Source organism: Xyrauchen texanus, chromosome 22 (assembly GCF_025860055.1).
Source record: "Xyrauchen texanus isolate HMW12.3.18 chromosome 22, RBS_HiC_50CHRs, whole genome shotgun sequence".
Classification (NCBI taxonomy): Eukaryota; Metazoa; Chordata; class Actinopteri; order Cypriniformes; family Catostomidae; genus Xyrauchen; species Xyrauchen texanus.
In genome coordinates, this window is record NC_068297.1 from 4,471,132 (window position 1) to 4,492,674 (window position 21,543).

A 21,543-nucleotide genomic window follows, 5' to 3' on the forward strand; every position below is an offset into this window, starting at 1 on the left:
TAAAAAACCTTGCTTGCATTTTCTTGGGAGTCTTGGGTGTACCACCGTAGATGGTATGCCCATCAGAGCACTTTAAAGCGGTTCAGCTTAATGCGCTACTCTGCTAAGAATGCGGCCGTCTGTTCATTTTAGGTGCTCAAATAATACAACAAGAATGGAATATGAAAACCCTGTCATGTAATCATGGTATATCTATATTCGCTTAAAATTCCCACATGTGGACAGTATGACAGTGACTGGAATGGTCTGAGGACGGTTTGCTTTTGGGTCCTTTTAGGGGGGTCTGAGACCTCTTGGGTTGTTCACATATACACGTTATACCGCTCTGAGAGTGCTTGGAGTGCTCAAATCAACTAGGTGTGAAAACGCTCTTAGAGTGATGTAATCTTAGTACTGTGGGGAATTCTGAGGATTCAGACCAACTCACCACATGCCCCACCAAGAGCAAGAACCACATTATAGTGACAACAAGGATGTTACCCCAACGTGACTCTACCCTAACTAGCCACCGGGCCAATTTGGTTGCTTAGGAAGCCTGACTGGAGTCACTCAGCACACCTGGATTTGAACTTGCGACTCCAGGTGTGGTAGTCAGTGTCTTTACTCGTTGAGCTACCCAGGCCCCCATCAAATACAATTTTTACCAAAATTAAATTAATAAAACTTAAAATATTTTTATTTGAAAGATTACTCAATTCAATTTAATAGAATTTTGTTTTGAAATTGAAATGCGTGAATCTTGAAATTATAATTTTTGGGGTGTAAAATATATGTGGGTGTTTTTTCAAATTCGGGCAATTCCATGTCCCAGGGGTCAGTGGCGGAATTAAGCATGGGCGACATGGGCGGCCGGGGGTGGCACCATCGCTAATTATTATTTATATATCAAATTACAAAACATATTACAAATAATTACTTATTTAAAACAATGAAAATCTAAACAAATCATTTATTTTGTGAAAAAGATTTCGAAAAAGATTTCAAAAATTACAACTGTCCCATATGTAGTTGTGGTGTCATTTCCACAACGCCACACTATTTTGACCCTAATAAAGTTCTTTCAACATTTAATGTACTAGTACTTGTTAACCAAGTTGACAAATGTGTCAGTGTAATGCATGCTTGAAGTGATGTTTGTAGAAAACAAAGAAAATTAAAGGTAAATATCACTTGTGATAGTCTTTTTATCGGCCGTCATTCCCAATCAAGCTGTAATTTTGCCAAATTACGCAAAAGTTTGAAAAATATTATTTAACTGTGTGATTTTAGGATTCATAAAAAGTAAAAAAAAATAATAATTTCCATCAGTGTCATTTCAACCACAGAATTCTGTTAAGCACAATACAGAATTTGTGATGGAAATGACACTCTGGATGGAATTTCCATGACTTTAAGAGAAAAATAACATACATTGTGTGTAATGCATGAACACTGCTGGACATTGTTAGTAGACAACTAAGAAAAAAAATTGTTAGAGTGTGAAAAATGTTAAATCAAGACTGCTATTTAGACGTTCACGGTGCTAAACGTGCATCAATTCAGTATTCTGTTCAATCTGATATAGAATTGAACATTAAATGTTAAAAACGGCAGAAGTAGAGCATGAGTTAGACAAGTGTTGTTGGCATCAATGCAAATGTGTTTGCCGCAGCTTGTGCTATGACCTTATCCTCTCTAGTTACCCCTCAAACGCCCCATCCCTGTAACCCCTCCTCAGCAGCTGCCCGTGCCGGAGGGGTAGACAAAGTGAGAGTGGCACGAGGGCCGGAGGAGGGAGGGAGAGGTCAAGTCCCAAAATAGCCCCTCGTTGTGGTGCGGGAGCCCCTCCTCCAGAGATAAAGACATGATGGAAGAAACAGGCCAGTTAAGAGAGTGAGAGGGAGGACGACAACATATCAGACAGCATGAAAGCTCAGAACTGTCACGTCTGACATTAGATCTGACACACATCAGCGTTACAGTGCTGTTGAGCACACTAAACGATTCACAGACTTCTGATTCACTTTGATTAGTTGCGTTTAACATTCTTCGGCGAGCAGGTAAGAGAATAAACTGACATGCTTGCTAAAGTAGATTTTTAATCGGAAGTCCTTGAGCTGACATTGTTGAGTGTCAGATGATAGGCAGAATGTTGGCTTCAGTCACCATTCACTTTCATTGGAAAAAAGATGCAATGAAAGTGAATGGTGACTGAGACTGAACATTCTAGTAAGTTATAAATGATAATTTTTGGGGGAAATTATTCCTTTAAAGTGTTGTGTGTTTGGGGTTGCTGCATTTTCTTTTATGACTAATTGTGTATGCTGGACTGGCTTTGTGTTTAATGTGATTGGGTTGATTTATTGCATAATTTAAATGGGAAATATAGGTAATTGAGTTGGATTGATGCATATTGTGTAGGAAGTTGTTTAAGCATTAATTTCATTTGAAAAAGGAAGGCTCTTTTGGTGAAAGTGGGATGATCACTGTATCCATGTGTTTGGGTCATCAGAGCTCAGAGGTCACATGATGTCGAGAGGGCAGCTGTGGTCTGATTGCAGCCTTTCCCTGGCCTTTATCACTAGGGTACATAATAGGCTACGTAAGGGATAATCCATGGCTAGGTGCACGTTAAATAATTTTAAAGCACCACATGGAAGTGATTAACCACCTGACGTGAAGGTCCTGGTTTTCTTCTCTCCCCCAAGCTGAATGTCAAACCATACTTCACTTACAAGCCTTATTGCTGTGTTAGAGGAAAGTGCAGGTGCATTCCCAATGATCTCCAGGTCGGACTCAGTAATACTGATGTACACTGGCGTCTTTTCCTGTAGCGCTTCACAGTTGATTTAAAGATGGCATAGCATGACTTAATGTTGTTTTTTGTGATGTAACAGTTAATTCCGTGTCTGAGACTCATCCAACTTGCTACACTATATTTACGTCCAGAGATAGTTTGAGCAGAGCCATAAATCTTAGTAGGCGAGTAGGCGAGAATAGGTGAAAGTAGCACTACATGCATTAATATAGAATGGTGATCAAACTGACTGGAACTACCTGTACGTTATCTTGCTTATATGCCTACTAACCAAATAAATAAATGGACTTAAACGTTTAATTTGTACGTTTAAGGAATAAATCACTCAACAGCTGAAATCAACCTCTGGTTTGCGTCAGAGTTCTGTTGGTGTATTTTTTTGTAAATAATGACCATCTGACTGATCATCACGAGTCTTATTACAAGGCTGCTTGCCAAATAACTAAATAAATGGACATGAAACATTGATTTGAGTTGAAATTATTGATGACTCTGGGTGTCATCAATAGCAATCCCTGGGTGTGCGGTTGGTACTTAGAGATATCAGGCCACTAGATGGCGCCATTTATCAATTGGAATCGAGCACTCCAGAGCAGTGTGTAATAAGCTGTTTTAATGCATGCATTTGAGCCAATCAGAATCGAGTATTCGAACAGACCATGCCATAACAGTTATAAACTAACAGAGTTGATTATTAACTAGCTTATAAATCTTTAAAGACAGACCTACCGTGAGCTCCGAGGTTGTTAATTGATGGTATATGCTTCTGTTGAAGTCATCAGTCTGTGTTATTTTAACTTCATTTAAAAAAGAAAATATGTTTAATAGTAGAACTCTCGGGGGGGCTGGGTAGCTCAGCTAGACTAGACCAATACGGTATCAAATGAATTAGATATTTCACAGAAATTAAGATCTTACTTTATTCCCATTCTCTGTTCTAAAGATATTTTTGAATGTTTCACCCTAGCTTATGCATTTTTTTTACTTTCTAAACTATAATCATTTTAATTACAGTATGTAATATTACAGTATGCACTTTGTATGTACTGTAGCATGATTTCCTTGTACTCCCCTATTTATTTTTGAGTCAGTGAGGCAGGAGATTAGTGTGGGACTTGTAGCATGCTGACCTACATTCAACAGTGCCATGTTATTTTTGGGGGTGGGCAGCACTGTAGCTGAGATGCTGCTGGCCGTAACTCCAGCGTTGCTGTGTTGACAACGAGCACCAGTTGCTTTGGCACGTCTGCCATATCCCATAATGCACAGCTGCTGACCATATTGCCATACTGCTTTTTATGCAGACATTGCCATAAGTATTGGCAATTATATTTTACTAAGTGGATTTTTTGGAGTTGTGGCACAGTGGTTAATCCACATTGACACTTTTGAGCCGTGGTGCGAGCGCACAAGTTCAAATCTAGCTTGCAATGCACACTTAAAATGTATAAATTCTATTGCACTTATTAACAAAATATCGAATCGCATTGCATTTAGTTCAAAGAATTATGGCACACTTTTAAATCACACTTTTAAAGCAAACAGTTTTACATTAGGCTATAAATGCTAAAACATTAGATGTACATGGACAATAAAGATTAAAGTATTTGGACACTTTCGAGTTGTCAAACACCAGTGGAACATGTCCATAGTTAATGTGGTGAACTATATCTGTGTGAACTTGAGGGTATTTACAAATGCTAAAGAACAATAGCAAAAGTTTTTTCTAGTAAAAGGTCTGCACCATATGTTTGCAGATGCCATTTGTTATCTAATGCAGTGAAATTCAGACATGTTAAACTGTGACTTCTGTGTCCAAATACATTTTTAGGGTCACTGTATGGGTTCCATTGCTGCGTAGTGTTTCTAATTCAGAAGAAGACTGGATTTCCATCTTATGTTATCATGGTTTGTGATCTCATCTTCTGAAATGGTCTGCTACTTCTAAATTTGCCTTTTAATATGATCTTCCCACAGCTGGATTTTTGATTTGACCAACAGTGACAGCAGAAGAAATAAGCACTAAAACTTAGTGACCCATGGTCGAAAATATGCTCTTCATTGGTTTGACTTTCACATAAGCTGAACCAGAAAACCCCATGTATACCCAGAAGTGCCTTATTATAGACTAATCGCTTGAATGAATGGCCACCCAAAGATCACGCAGGATCTCAAGATCAGCCAAACACATCAATGAAACATATTTAAAAAAATAAATAAATAATTAATCTATTTAGATAAAAGGCTTAGATGACTTATTACACTCCCCCTTTCTTTCTTTCTTTCTTTCTTTCTTTCTTTCTTTCTTTCTTTCTTTCTTTGTATGGCTCAAACAGCTTTAAGGCTTTAAGAATTTGAAAAGTAAGAGATGGGAGGAGAGCTGTGTAAGTCTTCTTGGACCATAAAAGGAATATTGTGGATTCAATACAAGTTAAAGCGTTAGTTCACCCAAAAATTTAAATTATCCCATAATTTACTCACCCTCAAGCCATCCTAGGTGTATAAGACTGTCTTCTTTCAGCCAAACACAATCAGATTTATATAAAAATTATCCTGGCTCTTCCAAGCTTTATAATGGGAGTGAATGGTACCTTAGATTTTGAAGCCCAAAAAAGCGCATCCATCCATCAAAAAAGTAATCCATACGGCTCCAGGGGATTAATAAAGGCCTTCTGAAGTGAAGCGATCCTTTTCATAAGAAAAATATCCATATTTATAACTTTTTAAACTACAATCACTGGCTTTCGGTAACGGGTGTCCATGCGTTCACAAGAGAATCGAGTTCCGTGTATGATGTAGGCGTAGCGTAAGCTCCGGTGAGAAGTGACGAACACGGAAGCGCAGAGGATAGAGCAAAACAAAAGGGCGGTCATGAATTAGAATACAACAATGAGTATTTATAAAGAAAAATGTCAGAGGATTTCGATATAAGAGAAGAGGAATTTTTTTTGAACCGGAGTACAAGGAACTCCGGGAGATGGAGGAGGCTGCAGCAGCGGCACAAACAAAACAATCTGGGAGATGGAGAGTATGGGAGACGTGGTGGTGCTCATGCAGGAAATGCGAGGTAATGCCAACAGATGCGTCACTTCTCACCGGAGCTTATGCTACGCCTACGTCATACGCCGGAACTCGACTCTTTGTGAATAAGGATATTTTTTGTTACAAAAAAGCATAGCTTTGCTTCAGAAGGCCTTTATTAACTCCCTGGAGCCATATGGATTACTTTTTTGATGGATGGATGTGCTTTTTTGGGCTTCAAAATCTAAGGTACCATTCACTCCCATTATAAAGCTTGGAAGAGCAGGATATTTTTTTATATAAATCCGATTGTGTTTGGCTGAATGAAGAAAGTCATATACACCTAGGATGGCTTGAGGGTGTGTAAATTATGGGGTAATTTTCATTTTTGGGTGAACTCAACCTTTAAGCTCAACCGTCAGCATTTGTGGAATAATGTTGATTACTACAAAAAATGTTTTTCAACTTGTCCCTCCTTTTTATTTAAAAACAAAAATAAAGGGCATAGTGAGGCACTTAGTACCTTAGTACCTTTTTAGTACTAAAAAGCTTAAATTAATTCTTCAGTTAAAACTTGTATATCATTTGAGCTGTAAAGTTGTTTAAATGGTTGTTTTTTATGGTCGTTTGAAGGTGTAAGTGTTTATGTCAAGGCGTTACGTCGTCATGGCAACAAAGTTGGATGTAACTTTGTACAGAAAAGGTTGATAAGCGATTTAATCACACTAAAAACATATTAACATGCTTGTGGCTATAATTTTGACATGGTGAGCATTGTAATGTTTACAGATTAGCCCCATTCACTTCCATTAAAAGTGCCTCACTGAAACCCAGATTTTTGTTTTTTTTAAGAAAAGGAATGACAAGTCGAAATAAATCTTTGTGGTTATCAAAATTATGCCATATATACTGTCGACTGAGCTTAACTTGTATTGCACCCGGAATATTCCTTTAAACTTAATTTGATCCCAATGAAATCTTACAAATGGTTTCTTCAAGATATACAGAATAACTCAACACTCAACATGGTCGCAGAGCAGTGAATCATAATAAATAGTGCCAACTGTTGCTTGGGTGGGCTGGACTAAACTAGATAGGGCTCGTAGAGCCATGCCAGTTTGAACCAGAGTTCATCATTCAAAGAAAATGAACAGCATTTCTAGAGGTTTCTATGTGTAGGCCAGGATCACTTTTTACCTTATGAATCTTGACCACATTTGTGTAACTAATACTGTTCTGTCAGCTTGATAATTATTGAACAAGTCTATATTTGTGGTGAGAGAACTGCATATTCGGTAGTGATTAATGGAGAAAACAACGCTATGTGGTGCTCCTTGGTATATTCTGAGATTTCCTCTGTATTATTCATTATCTCATGTGCAAATGACTCAAATATTCCTTCTTAATCATTTCCTCTTACATGGATACACAATGTTGTGATGCCTTATGTTTGTTACTTGTGACTTGTTTTGAAGGTAGGTGCATCAAGATGTCTTGACATTTTGCAAAGCATTTTAAAATAAATTGTAACTTTTACCAAAATAATATTAAATGCTGTAGAGAGACCTGGGAATGTTGAGCTATTTCTCTCAGGGTTCATCATTATGCTATTTGGTATGCATGATTCAGGAATATCCTGTTGAGTAATTCATTTTCTATCCCTTGGTGGATGATTCTATCACTAGTATTTGCATTGGTGATCGTCGGTGTTTGATTTCTGAAGACTCTCATTTCTCTCCGAAAATTACAAAGTACTGATGACTCATGTAGCATCCTTGTTACTCTCTCAAGAGCTGTAATTCATACAGGATAAACCATTTTGCCTGAACTGTCAATGCCTTTCAATGTCTTCTGTCTAAATCTCTTTAAAAGCATGTATGTGGCTTGAATATCCGTCTGGGTTGCAGATGGAAATAGCTCATTACCATTTGCACAGAGGAAGTAGTTGTATTGATTTTACTTGGATAATGCCTCCTCATCAGAACTCTTGTATTTGTAGTGTAACTTAAGTAGAATTAAATAAGGGACACTCTCAATTTCTTTTAAAGTAACAAAAAATATCAAAATGCCACGTTGGCCATATCAAATATAATGAAATCATTGGTGGCAGGTGATAGTTGACCACATTGTTAAGACAAAGAGTAAGGCACTAAAGTACGGGACAAACTGCATCCCTTGGGTGTTTCTTCAACTTCAGGCACATTTATATCACAGGGGTCGATTTTTATGAACACAAACAGATTTCAACATTTTTCTTTTTTCATGTGAGTCTCATTAGAACATAATTGAACTTTTTACCAGGCATTCATCATTTATTTTGGTACTTTACAAATGGCTTATATGTATATGCTTTACGGTTTTAACCTTTTAGTGAGACTTTCAACGTTAAACTATGAAAATCCATTATAAAAATACTGATTATTACTATTATACAGTATTTATTGTATGAAAAACATTTCTAGCAATTACGACTATCCCACAATTATGGTGAAATTGTTGGTAAATATCTCTTGTGAACAGAATATTTTTATTGGGCATAATTTTCAATCATGCTGTAATTTCGCTAAATTATGCAAAGAATTTGAAAATATTATTGTGAAAATACAATTTAATGGTGTGCATTTAGGATATGTTAACTACGAAGTCTTAGCAAGAGGGGGGTCTCCTAAATGTACCCCCCCCCCAAATGGTGGGAATTTTATTTCTCAGTTTATAAAAATATTGAGAGGGTGAAATTTTTTTATTGAGACTTCACTTCTTTAAATAAGGGTCGATTCCATATTATATGGATAATTGGCAATAGGGTTGCACGAGATGGAGGAAAAAAGCTATAACATTTTTGGATAATGCCAACACTTTTAAAATTCGGTCAACGTATACCGATTTTGGCTAAAGAAAAATCAGCACACACTTACCGATTTTTATGTGAGATCAGGCTGATAATGCAGTGGTCATATACAATACATTAACCTAAGGTTTCAATTATTTTCAGGTAGATTTAAAGCCAGAAAACAAATCATTGAGTATTTCTCATTTATTTATTTTAATTGATCAATTAATCAGAAAAATACCTAATTTTATTTAGTTCTTGTCCAAACAATGTGCAAATCAAATTGAAGGCAATAAAAGCAAATATAAATGTATGCTTTACATGGTGTGTAGAAAATTGTGTAGTGTAAATCTAATGTCAAACCTCTCTCTTATGTGTATGATAGGACATCTGTGAAGACATATCCGATCATGTTGAGCAGATCCATGCACTGCTGGAGACCGAGTTCTCCCTGAAGCTCCTGTCCTATTCGGTGAACATCATAGTGGACATTCGGAGCGTTCAGCTCCTGTGGCACCAGCTGCGGGTGTCCGTGCTGGTTCTGAAGGAGAGGTTACTCCAAGGCCTGCAGGACTCCAACGGCAACTACACCCGCCAGACCAACATCCTGCAAGCCTTCAGCCAGGACCACGACGAGGTCAGATACATCTCTAAAACATCATCCAAACTAAACCACCCAAAGCGAGAATATCCCTAACTAATTCACAAGGACAGAAGCTTAGTTATGCAATATCCTGCTTGGAGCATACATTAAACTCATATTCTTTATCCTTCACCAAAGACATTCACACCAGGCAATCCTAGCAGAAAGAAAACATGCACAATCACCATGCCCATTATTTGAATAAAAGTTGTGTACTTGCCCATTCACACAGAGCATCTTTTGTGCTCTATTTCCATTGTTTTACTATGTAAAGATGTTTCAGTTGTTACTTATTAATTTGAACAAAGAGTATATTATAATAGTTTTTGTTATCACTCTCACATTCAGGCTCGACTGGAGGCTTTGACAGAAGTGGATGACTCTGGTCAACTGACCATTAAGTGCAGTCAGGACTACTTCTCTCTGGACTGTGGCATTACTGCTTATGAACTGAGTGACTACAGCCCGATCGAGGACCCGGAGGGCCGAGGGCCACGTTCCCTATATCCTGAATTGGAACAAGACTTTCCTGAACTCCTTCAGAGTGTGGATCTCCTCAGCATTGCAGCTTCAAGACAGAACCAGGCATCATCTCCACCTGCAGAGGTTCCCGTAACCGGCACCCAGGAACAGCAAGAGACAATCAACAGCCCTGCAAAAGGGGACAGCACTCCAGCGTCAACAATGCAAAGTGTGACGCCACAGGGAGACAGCAGCCTTGGCCTTTCCAAACACCCTCTTCAGGGCAGCTTTAAAAGTGAAGTGTCTCCCACACAGCCATTGCCGAAGAAGCCAGTGTATTTGGAGGGAGACGGGGAGACAAAGTGCAATAGACCTTCACCTCTTCGGTACCAGGCTGACTTGAGCAGAAGCACACCCTCTCTGTTGGACCCACCTGATCGATCAAGGTTTTGGCTGGAGTTGGAGTCAGTTTATCCAAGCAATGGGAGTCAATCTTACGAGAGTCTCAATGGGAAGAACTTGCAAACAAGTCAAAAGGCAGCTCTCAAGAGGCCCCTTGTGCAAATCCAAATACCCCTCGAGAGGCAATCATCAGAGGCGATGCCAGGCTTCCACACGCAGAACCACTTTAAGAAAATGCACGTCAAAGCCAAGCAGGCTTACAGTGACTCTTCCAGCTCTCCATCTTCTGGGGAGGATATCTCTGACCACGACCCACAAGAAATGTCCTCCAGCCCGGATGATCATGCTCCGAGATCTCTGTTGATCATGAGCCAAAATGGCTTGTGCATCTCAAACGCATCAGGTAGCCCAAAAGAACACTGGTACGGCTCGGACGAGTTTCTCGCCCTTCCTGGCCAGCTGAAGAAGACGGAGATGTTGGCGTTTAAGCTGGAAAGCCTGGCTCAAGCTTTACCGCAAAGATGCCTGCAAGAGCCCATTCAGGATGTTGACGATTGGGAACTCACTGAGGTCAACCCTGAATGGGAGAACAGTTCCGACCTCCTTCATCACTCTTATAAGAAGCCTTTCAAAGCAGGGCGGTTTTCACCTACCTCTTCAAGTGACGTGGCTCCATCTGTAGATGAGAGCATTGAGTCTGGGCCCCTCAGTGACCTGCTGTCAGAAGACGAGGGAGCGAGGGGTACTCCTGAGTCCAGAAGAAACATAATAGCTGGATGGCCCAATGCACCGAAGATGATGTTTCAGTGCACGCCCCTGACAAAGCAACTACTAGAGGACATACAGCACCAGGAGAACTACCAGGATGTTTGGGGAAAGATAGAGGTAAGAGATGTCTGCCTTTCCATGAGGTTTTGTTTCAAATACTAGTGGAATACTATCTATCTACACACATACATACATATACATATACATATATACATACATACATACATACATACATACATACATACATGTATATACATACATACATATACATATATACATACATACATACATGTGTATATATATATATATATATATATATATATATATATATATATATATATATATATATATATATATATATATATATATATATATACTACTATCAACTGCCAGTGCATTGAAATCAGTGTACAGAGCATCCTTTAATATTCCTGCTTTTGGGTTCTGCATTAGAAAGAAAGTCATACAGGTTCAGAACAACATCAGGGTGGGCAAAGGATGACATAATTGTCATTTTTGGGTGTACAATCTATTTAATGATAAAACTCTTAATTATTAAACTTATCATCAGTTCTACAGTTTGTATATAATTTGTGGAGGTATAATAATTAAGGAAGTAATGTATGCGTTAATTCTTATTCACATGGAGGTATCAGCCAGTGTGTGTAACTATACACTGAGCAGATATTCAAAACAGCGTATAAGTAAAGGGGTAATGAACTAACAAGCCACCTCAGCCTTTCACTAATGTTCAGAACTTAATTAACAAGATTGCACTCCTTCACAACCTCTCTTCAGTCCCTTGTCTGTAATTAAATGATTAGCTACATAATTAAGAACATGCAATCATGTTTGTAAAGGACCCTGGTACTCAAAACCCAAACTCGTCTGACAGTTCTTCAAATTCTCATTGTTTAACAGTCTTCCTCTTAATCAACAAATCTCATCAGCAACAGCGTTGAAAAACGCTTTCCCAAAAATGAAAATTCTTCCCTGATGTTGTTCCAAACATGTATGATGTTCTTTCTTCCATGGAACACAAAAGGAGAAGTTAGGCAGATTGACAGCCCCAGTCACCATTCACTTTAATTATATAGAGAAAAGATGCAATGAAAGTGAATGGTGACTGAGGCTCTACGAACATTCTGCCATCTTCTACACATGAGGGTGAGGACATGATGACAGAATTCAGATTTTGGGTGAGCTGCCCAAAGTTCAAAAAATTGTTTTTGCTCTCCTTTACTGATTGGTTTCTAGCTTCAGATACATTGTGGCACATTATTGCCATCTGGTGGTGTAATGCAAATACACACTAAATATATTGTTCTTTACAATTCGAGAATGCTGTGGCTCTAGAAAACTTGGTCAACTTGGTTTGTTATTTCATTATGTTATGCAGTGAAATACAGACATATTTAAGCGTGGCTTAGGTCAGATTTTTGCATCTGATTGAGGTAAACAACATCCAGAGTGAATACTCTCAAAGGTTTGTGGCTAAAATCCTTCCTTTTATTCCAGTTAAAGTGTGTGCATGTATGTAAGTGTGTGTGTGTGTGTGTGTGTGTGTGTGTGCATGTGTGTGTTAGTGTGCAGTAAGCGTACTGGAGCAGGTTGAGGTAGGTAGCCACATCCACCCGAGATGATGTGTGTCATGCGGGGATGTGATTGATTACATTAGTATGCAGCCACTGGAGATGACTTCATTCTCATGGCAACAGACAGCTGGCAGCTGAAGCCTCTTCTCGGGGGCGTCTCAGGGGTTTAGTCATGTGTGACGCCACCAGCCTGTCTCCCTCTTCTCCTTGTCTGTCTCTCTCATCCAGCCACTGTCATTCTTTGCATCTCTTTCTCTTTGAAGATACACCTTCTATTTATTTATCCCCATAGGAAAGTATATCTCATTTATTCCTCCTAGACAGTATTGAGAGCAAGTCAGACCTGTTTAGAGTGTCAGAAGAGATCTCAACAATGTCTCAAACTTTGCTTAGGTTTTTCAAGACATCAACGTCTGCAATCAAAAGTCAGATTTCAAAATGAACTCAAACATATCTCATCAGGGGGCCTGGGTAGCTCAGCGAGTACTGACACTGACTACCATCGCGACTTTGAATCCAGGGTGTGCTGAGTGGCTTCAGCCAGGTCTCCTAAGCAAACAAATTGCCCCAGTTGCTTGGGAGGGTAGAGTCACATGGAGTAACCTCCTCTTGGTCGTGATTAGTGGTTCTTGCTCTCAATGAGGCTCGTGGTCATTTGTGCATGGATCGCGGAGAGTAGCATGAGCCTCCAAATGCTGTGAGTCTCCGTTGTGTCATGCAGATAAGATGTGCGGATTGACTGTCTCAGAAGCGGAGGAAACTGAGACTTGTCCTTTGCCATCCAGATTGAGGTGAGCAACCGTGCCACCAGGAGGTAGGGAGAATAGGGGCTAAAAACAGCAAAAAAAAATTCTCATCAAACTTTTCCAAGACTAAACTATTGGCTATGCTGTCCATATTAAAGGAAAACTTTAAACATTATTTACTCACCTTCATGTCGTTCCAAAACTCAAATAAATGATTGAATATTTACTGATTTTAACCTCAACAATATTAACAATAGAACAAAGATACAAAGGTATGTTTTAATATTTTAACAGCAGTATTAATACTCCAGTAAACATTCAGAAATTGAAAAGTAATTAAATGTAACATAAAACTACTTTACTGAAATGACATGTCTTCACTCTATGTTCATAATACATTCATTATAAGTTTCAAAAGCTACTCTCAGTTGTTCAGGAATGAAAACGTAATTTAAAAATATTGGTAACCAGTCAATAATATATACATTTTGTTCCAATAATTTTTTTCATGAAACCAAAGTCTAAATGGGTTATCACAGTAAATGTTCATAATTACACCACTTCCTGTATCCCAAAAGATGAGGCTTCTCACTTAGTTGAACATGATAAGCATGTGCTTTGATCCTGAAGGAAACTGCTACATTACACATTTCTTTGCCTTTATTCACGTTATGGATGTAGCCTTCTGTCACATGCTGAAGACATTTTAAACAACAGTATATATATATTTATATATATTTATATTTTCTACGTATACATGCATGGTTAAGCCAGATACAAGGAAAATTATAGAGGTAAAAAGTACATTTCTCATTTGTTTCCATGGCTTCACTGAATTATTGTTAGATACGGTATGATGCATTAATGCAGATTTTATGCTGCCGGGTTCTGACCAAGAAGCAGATTTGAAATTAAAATAATAAAATAATTATGAATTAAAAAGATAACATTTAGTCCAACACTCCAAACACACCCAAGCAGTGCGTGCATGCATGCAGGAGAGAGAGATTTAGGCTATTAAATGTATTTTTAAAAGATTTAAAAGATTTTTGGGGATAGATTTAATATTAAGAATGCATTTATTGAAAAGATGTTATTTTTACACTGGCTACTGTATACTTTGCTTGTTATGATATCTATAATGATAATTCCCCCAAATGGGAAAAAAAGTTACATTTCTTATTTTCACTTGTTTTGGTTGAGGCAAGCCCTAATTTTAAGCTTGTTTTTCTTGAGATTTGGTAACAATGCACCTGGTATATCACCCACCCTTAGCACAGAGTACTGTCAAGTACAAAGAACGTTACTAACCTCTCTTTAATTTCATTCTAACCAATTATCATTTGGAAAGGAGACAACAAATAATACAGTTTCTGCTTAGAACGAACATTTCGTTTTTAGTTCCTGGAAATAAATGGCCACATGAATACCTCACCGAGATGAAATTATTGAAGCTGCAGCTCCTCATACATGCTCAGAGCACTCCCACATGTAAATCAGTACTTGGTAGTAGTCTCTCCATCTCTCTCTCTCTCTCTCTCTCTCTCCATCTCTCTCTCTCTCTCTCTCTCTCTCTCTCTTTCATTCTCTGGGGCATGAAGTCATGTCTCATTTTCTCTTCCTCCTCTGTAATACACTCACAAACAGGTGTGGTGACAAGCTCAGTTAATGCCATGACCAGCGGCTACATATTCATCAGCTCTGAGAGCCGTATCAGCGCATGAGATGAGAGCGAGTTGCGCAAGGTCGCTGCCAGGGGAATAATTTAGCAACAGTATCTATCGATCTCCGTTGACTGCCACAGTCTCACAGAATTCCTTTGGTCCATGATCATGTGTCATATTGCAACAACCAGAATTGCATGGAGGGGTGTTAGGTTGGAGGGGAGACCGGGGCTAGTTGTCACAATTTTTTTACTCCAGTGAATATTTCTCAGGGTAGTTACACTTTTGAAAGTCAATTTCTGCAGAACCACATACCTTAAAGTCTTGGCTAGAAAAAAGCTAGAGAACATTTTAACTGTTCTAGCCCAGGAAAAAAGATACAGTTCATTGACCTTTTGTAGCAATAGTGGGGCATGTTGTTGGACAAAATGGGGTTAGTTAGTCCGCAATCTGTGGTGGAGGTTTCATGTGAACATTAGGGGGTGATGAGGTAATCTGTCCTCACCATTACAACCACCAAAACCACCGTAGGTCTAGGTTTTCAAATGGCGCTCACACGAGATCTCTCGTCCTCTCCAGCTTTTAGCTTTGACAGCACAGCCAATCTCGCATTCTTCAAAGCTCGTCTGCCTCGCTGGTGAAGGCCAAACAGTCGATAAATTATGGGATTTTTAGCCAGCTTCTGCGGAGTGGTCATTTGTATCAATAACTTTGATTTTCACCAATGAGCAGGGGGTGCTGCTGTGGAGAAAGGGCAAAAATATCCTCATAATTCATTCAGATGGCTGCACCAGTTTATTAGATGTTAAAGAATTCAATTTGATCAATTTGGGTTTGTGACCATAATTAGTGAACTATGCTCCATTCCCAGCAGCTCAAGCACAGGATTAAAGATTTTGTTCATCAAAAAATAAAAATGATGTCATAATTTACTCATGTAGTTACAAACCTGCATGACTTTTACACGGCAAATTTTTGTTTTTAATTAATATTTCTAAAAAATATCTAAATAAAAGTATTCTTAAAATAAGATAAATTTACTTCTCAAGCAAAATGACAAATTAGATTTAGTCTTCAAAATAAAGACTTTAGTTATCAAATAAATATAAGGAATTTAGTGAGGTTAATGAAAAATAATAAATAAATAAAAATAAAAAAATAGAGAAAAAATAATTGCCATTGGGGTAAGAAAAATAAACGTAAAAAAAAAAAAAAAAAAGGAATAGCCTTTTTAGTTTTCTTACCTCTTTGGCAGATTTAAATTATTTTTTGTTTTAAGCATAAAGTTGGCAAATTTTTGTCAGATTTCTCCATAAACAGAAGTCTTAATATCTTAATAAATATTTTGATTGTCAGTAAATATATCTTGTTTTAAGAATATTCTATATTTTTCTGGTAAACAAGAAAAAAGTACAAATTAAAAAATAAGTTTTTGCATTATGTTTGTTTATATTTGAGGGTTCAATACAAATACAATGCCATTGATTGAGCTTCACATGTATTGGACTGAACATATCTTTGATGTGCATGGTTTTAGAGTGTTATGAGTTTTACATTCATCCAGTAGATGGCAGTATTTACACATCACTCATACAGAACTGTACAGACCTCTTTAAACTCATAAAGCAATTCGGGCGCATCAAGGGCAGCAACTGTGTGACATTCCCTTAAGCATTGTGTGCTTTTGACAAATGCAAACCCTCACTCCTCAAAACTTTTATCTGTTTATCAATCCTTATCTGCACACTTGATTCCATCTGTAAAGTTCTATTCGATTTGTTACAATTTAACAGATATTTGGCTCAGTTTTAAGAAGGCTTCAGAACATTGCTTTTTGAGATGTATTATGTCAAAAATAGATCCTAAAACAGTTGTTTCAGTCAGTATAATGATGTGTGCCATATTTGACCGTGTTTATGTGCCTGTGTGTGTTTTGCAGGATTTTGTTAGCAAGCTGGATGAGTTTATCTGTTGGCTGCGAGATGCTTTAGAAACCACGGAGAACTGGACGCCACCCAGAGCAGATATCGACAGCCTCAAACTCTACCTGGAAACACACCTTGTGAGTGAAGATTCAAGAGTAAATATTGTGTCAAATTAAAATGTTAATTTGTTTAATAATGGTAACAAGTAACATCTGTTCAGTTCATGTAGATTGGGCCACTTTTGTCACAGAGAGGCTGGGTTCACAAAGCAGCTGAATGTGGCCCAAATCTGTTTGTTTTTACTCGCATGTTACACAGATCTGTTAATTGGATGACCATGTGAACAGTCAGAAGCGCTTTGAAACATTTCCAAATCCGATCTGGGCCACTTTTCACATGTGGAATTAGATCAGATATGGATGACATTTTTTTCCCAACCTGCCTTCATTTTGAACAGCCAGCTCAGATTTATTGTGATTTTTTTTCATTTGCACACTTGATTAACGCCATGTTATTGTTTAAAACTATTAATTGCGAGTCCTATCTTTTCTAGTTAATGCATTCATTTATTTTTTAAGGAAAGAAAATACAATTCTGGGTTCAACAGTTGGGTTCAGCAATTAGTTTCGATTACATGTAGTAAGATATGTGCATGAAAAGATGCAGAGATAGATTTGTGTACTGTAAATGCTCTGATCACGCAGAAAACACTGTTTCTATATTCCTCAAACTGTATCAAAACTAAATGCAAGCAAGTCAGTGAGAATCTGAAATGATTATACAGTAGAAAACAACTCTTCTCACCTTACAGTTTTTTTCCTGCTGATTGTTTTGTGTGTTTTGCTCTTAAGTAATAATACATTTTTACAGTTGAAGTCAGAAGTTTACATGCACTTTGTTAGTATTTGGTAGCATTGCCTTTAAATTGTTTAACTTGGGCAAACTTTTTGGGAATCCTTCCACAAGCTTCATAAGTTGCTGGAATTTTGGCCCATTCCTCCAGACAGAACTGGTGTAACTGAGTCAGGTTTGTAGGCCTTCTTGCTCGCACACATTTTTCAGTTCTGCCAACAAATTTTCTATCGGATTGTGGTCAGGGCTTTGAGATGGCCACTCCAATACCTTGATTTTGTTGTCCTTAAGCCATTTTGCCACAACTGTGGTGGTATGCTTGGAGTCATTGTCCATTTGGAAGACCGACTGAGCTTTAACGTCTTGACTGATGTCTTGAAATTTTGCTTCCATATATCCACATAATTTTCCTTCCTCATGATGCCATCTATTTTGTGATGTGCACCAGTCCCTCCTGCAGCAAAGCACCCCCACAACATGATGCTGCCACCCCCATGCTTCACGGTTGGGATGGTGTTCTTCAGCTTGCAAGCCTCACCCTTTTTCCTCCAAACATAACGATAGTCATTATGGCCAAAAAGTTCAATTAAATTGTTTCATTAGACCAGAGGAAATTTCTCCAAAATGTTAGATCTTTGTCCCCATGTGCACTTGCAAACTGTAGTCTGGCTTTTTTATGGCGGTTTTGGAGCAGTGGCTTCGAGCAGGGCTCGTTTTACTGTGGATATAGATACTTGTATATCTGTTTCCTCCAGCATCTTCACAAGGTCCTTTTGCTGTTGTTCTGGGATTGATTTGCACTTTTCGCACCAAAATATGTTTATCTCTAGGAGACAGAATGCGTCTCCTTCCTGAGAAGTATAATGGCTGTGTGGTCCCATGGTGTTTATACTTGCGGACTATTGTTTGTACAGATGAACTTGGTAGAACATAGAGGCATTTGGAAATTGCTCCCAAGGATGATCCAGACTTGTGGAGGTCCATAATTTTGTTTCTGAGGTCTTGGCTGATTTCTTTTGATTTTCCCTTGATGTCAAGCAAAGAGGCACTGATTTTGAAGGTAGGCCTTAAAATACATCCACAGGTACACCTCCAATTCAGTACACCTCCTATCAGAAGCTAATTGTCTAAAGGCTTGACATCATTTTCTGGAATTTTTCAAGCTCCTTAAAGGCTCAGTTAACTTAGTGTATGTAAACTTCTGACTTCAACTGTATAAAGGCATTAAATGTCCTATCTGCTTACAAAACAGCTAATTACATTTATAAATGCAATGTAATTCATTATTCATATGATGATGATGAGTTTGCCAGAGTTAAACGCATGCTCAAGGATTGTTTTATGCATGCGGGTCAGTTTAGGAACATCGGCTGCTCAGACCAGTATCTGATATGGGCTACATCATGTGAACAACCATTTGAGCAGAAAATCAGATTTGGGTCAGCAGCGGAGTGAACATAGCCAGAGGTGAATGGCAAAAAGTGGCCCAATTTACCTGTATTTACCCCGTATATTGTATCAGTATTACATATATCAGTGTCAGGGTTGGCAGGGTTACTTTTGAAATGTATTCCACTACAGATTACAGAATACATGCTGTAAAATGTAATTTGTAATGTATTCTGTTAGATTACTCAAGGTCAGTAACATATTCTAAATACTTTGGATTACTTCTTCAGCACTGGTAGATTTTTTCACTTGTTTTGACTTTAAAAATCTCTGTCAGTACAGTAAGACAAAATACACATGTTAAAAATACATTCTCTGAACAACCGAAATATCTTATGCAGTGTTGTTTCTAAAACAAGATCAATCAAATTGATCTTTTTTTAAGGATTTTTTTTATATTTTTACAGGAAAACAATAAAAAAAAATATCATCAAGAATATGATTTTTGCCCTAATATCAAAGATTTTACTAGAAAAAAGAAATTATGATCTAACGTGAATTTTTTTTAATATAAAAATACGATCGTGTCTGGTAACATGTGCATGTAAAATGGCTAGAAATAGCATTTTAGCTTAGCATAAATCTGACAATTTACACAAGGTTTATTCTATTTCTTCTGATCCAAACTTACTTCAAACGTACTTCTCTGTCTGCTCGTATGAATGTAACACATCATAAGAAAGTGTTTCAACCGCTGTTCAAATGCACTTTGAATCGCATCATTTATATGTATAAATGTTTTCCATCTGAAAGGACTAAATATTAAATGAAACAAATAACAATAAAATGCAAAGTAATCTCTTATGTAATCAAAATACTTTTTGAATGTAACTTTTTTAAATTTATTCTAATTACCAATAATTTAAATAGTAACTGTAGTGGAATACGGTTACTTATATTTTGTATTTTAAATATGTAATTCGTTACTCCCCAACCCTGATGAGTGTTTTATGATATATACTATATTTGAATTAGCATGTCATCGGCCATTATTGGTCAACCACTAGTTAAGATCTCTTCTGAATCTCCAGAGGAGACACATGTGAGATGTCGGGTCTTTTCTCCGGAGAATAATCTGAGAAGCAGGAGACTTTATCCAATGTCTCCAGTTGCTTTCCATTCAATCTCATCGTTGTCTTCACAATTGAGATATTAAAGGAATGTTCTGGGTTCAGTAGAAGTTCACATCTCATTGCTATACTTATGAAACAGTGTATATTTTAGCATTTATGGACTGCTCCATTTGCTTCCATTGCAAGTTGCTTACAGTAAAACAGGGATGAGTCTAAATTAATTTTGATTGGTAATCAACATCATGCCACAAATGCTGTCGAATGAGCTTAACTTGTATTGAACCCGGACCATTTCTGTAAAGTTATCTCATTATGTGTCTTTCCGTATGCACTAGTGAGACGTCGACTGTTTGTCCATGTGTCCGTGTGCCTATCTTGTCTCTCCTGCAGCAGGGAAATCACATTGTGTTTAATAGTGAGGGGCTTCATTCATTTTTATTGATTTAGAGAGAGGGGTCAGACATTCTCTGTCTCCCATCCAGCATTCGGAGGTCTCAGGATGTGCTCACAGGTTTAATGTCTGGACATTAAGGCCAGCTGGCAGGTGGGAAGTGTGGCTGTGTGTGTGTATGTGTGCATACGAGTACAGATCTTTCCGGTACCCATGGGACAGCCATAAGAGGAGGCTGGCTGTTTCAGGGTAGAGAGAGAGAGAGAGAGAGAGAGAGAGAGAGAGAGAGAAGAGAGAAAAGGAGTGGGGTTTCTTTATAAGGCATTGAGAGATTGTGAAATGAAACAGCTATTGATTGCGCTGGGTGGCGGATCCAGGTCTCTGAATCACATTAACGAGACACACACTCACACAAACACACACACTTTGGCAAATGGGAAACAGAGACAAGGGCCTGCAGTCACAAAGATAGTGAGTTGTGCCCCTGCTTTCTAACATACAAGGAAACATTAAACACTCATCTTTTATACATCTGTTAGTTGATAAAATGCACAGAGAAGAGGATGATGCCCTCAAATAGATTTGGCCTGAATGGACGTCTGTTATGACGTGGCATGATGGTCAAAGTCATCCATCTAGTGCATGTTTACAATTATGCCTTACAACAATATCAAACATTGTGTTTGCCAAGAAATATTGTAATTTAAGGAAATTGAGACTTTTTTAGTCGTGCTTTACATCCCAATATACCTGCGTTAAAGAAAATGAATAAACTCCAGATGCATCCGACTCCTTTGAAATGTAAATTCAAGCCAGCGGGCCTGTAACCAAGGCAGTTTGGGGTAGGGAACGGGGTTTTGGCAGGAAAAACAGCCGAAAATACACCTCGTCATCTCTGCGTTAGCTGCTTTGACGGCATGTTTGT

The 21,543-nt window shown here is 38.0% G+C and overlaps 1 protein-coding gene across 1 annotated transcript in view; it reads left to right on the forward strand.

Annotated features, from left to right (window-relative positions):
* The window catches only part of LOC127662148 (A-kinase anchor protein 6-like), a 179,254-nt gene that overhangs the window by 29,354 nt on the left and 128,357 nt on the right, over window positions 1-21,543 (forward strand). Inside the window, 3 exon segments of the mRNA XM_052153190.1 lie at window positions 9,034-9,285; window positions 9,640-11,040; window positions 16,868-16,990. Of these exon segments, the coding sequence (XP_052009150.1) occupies window positions 9,034-9,285; window positions 9,640-11,040; window positions 16,868-16,990 (1,776 nt within the window).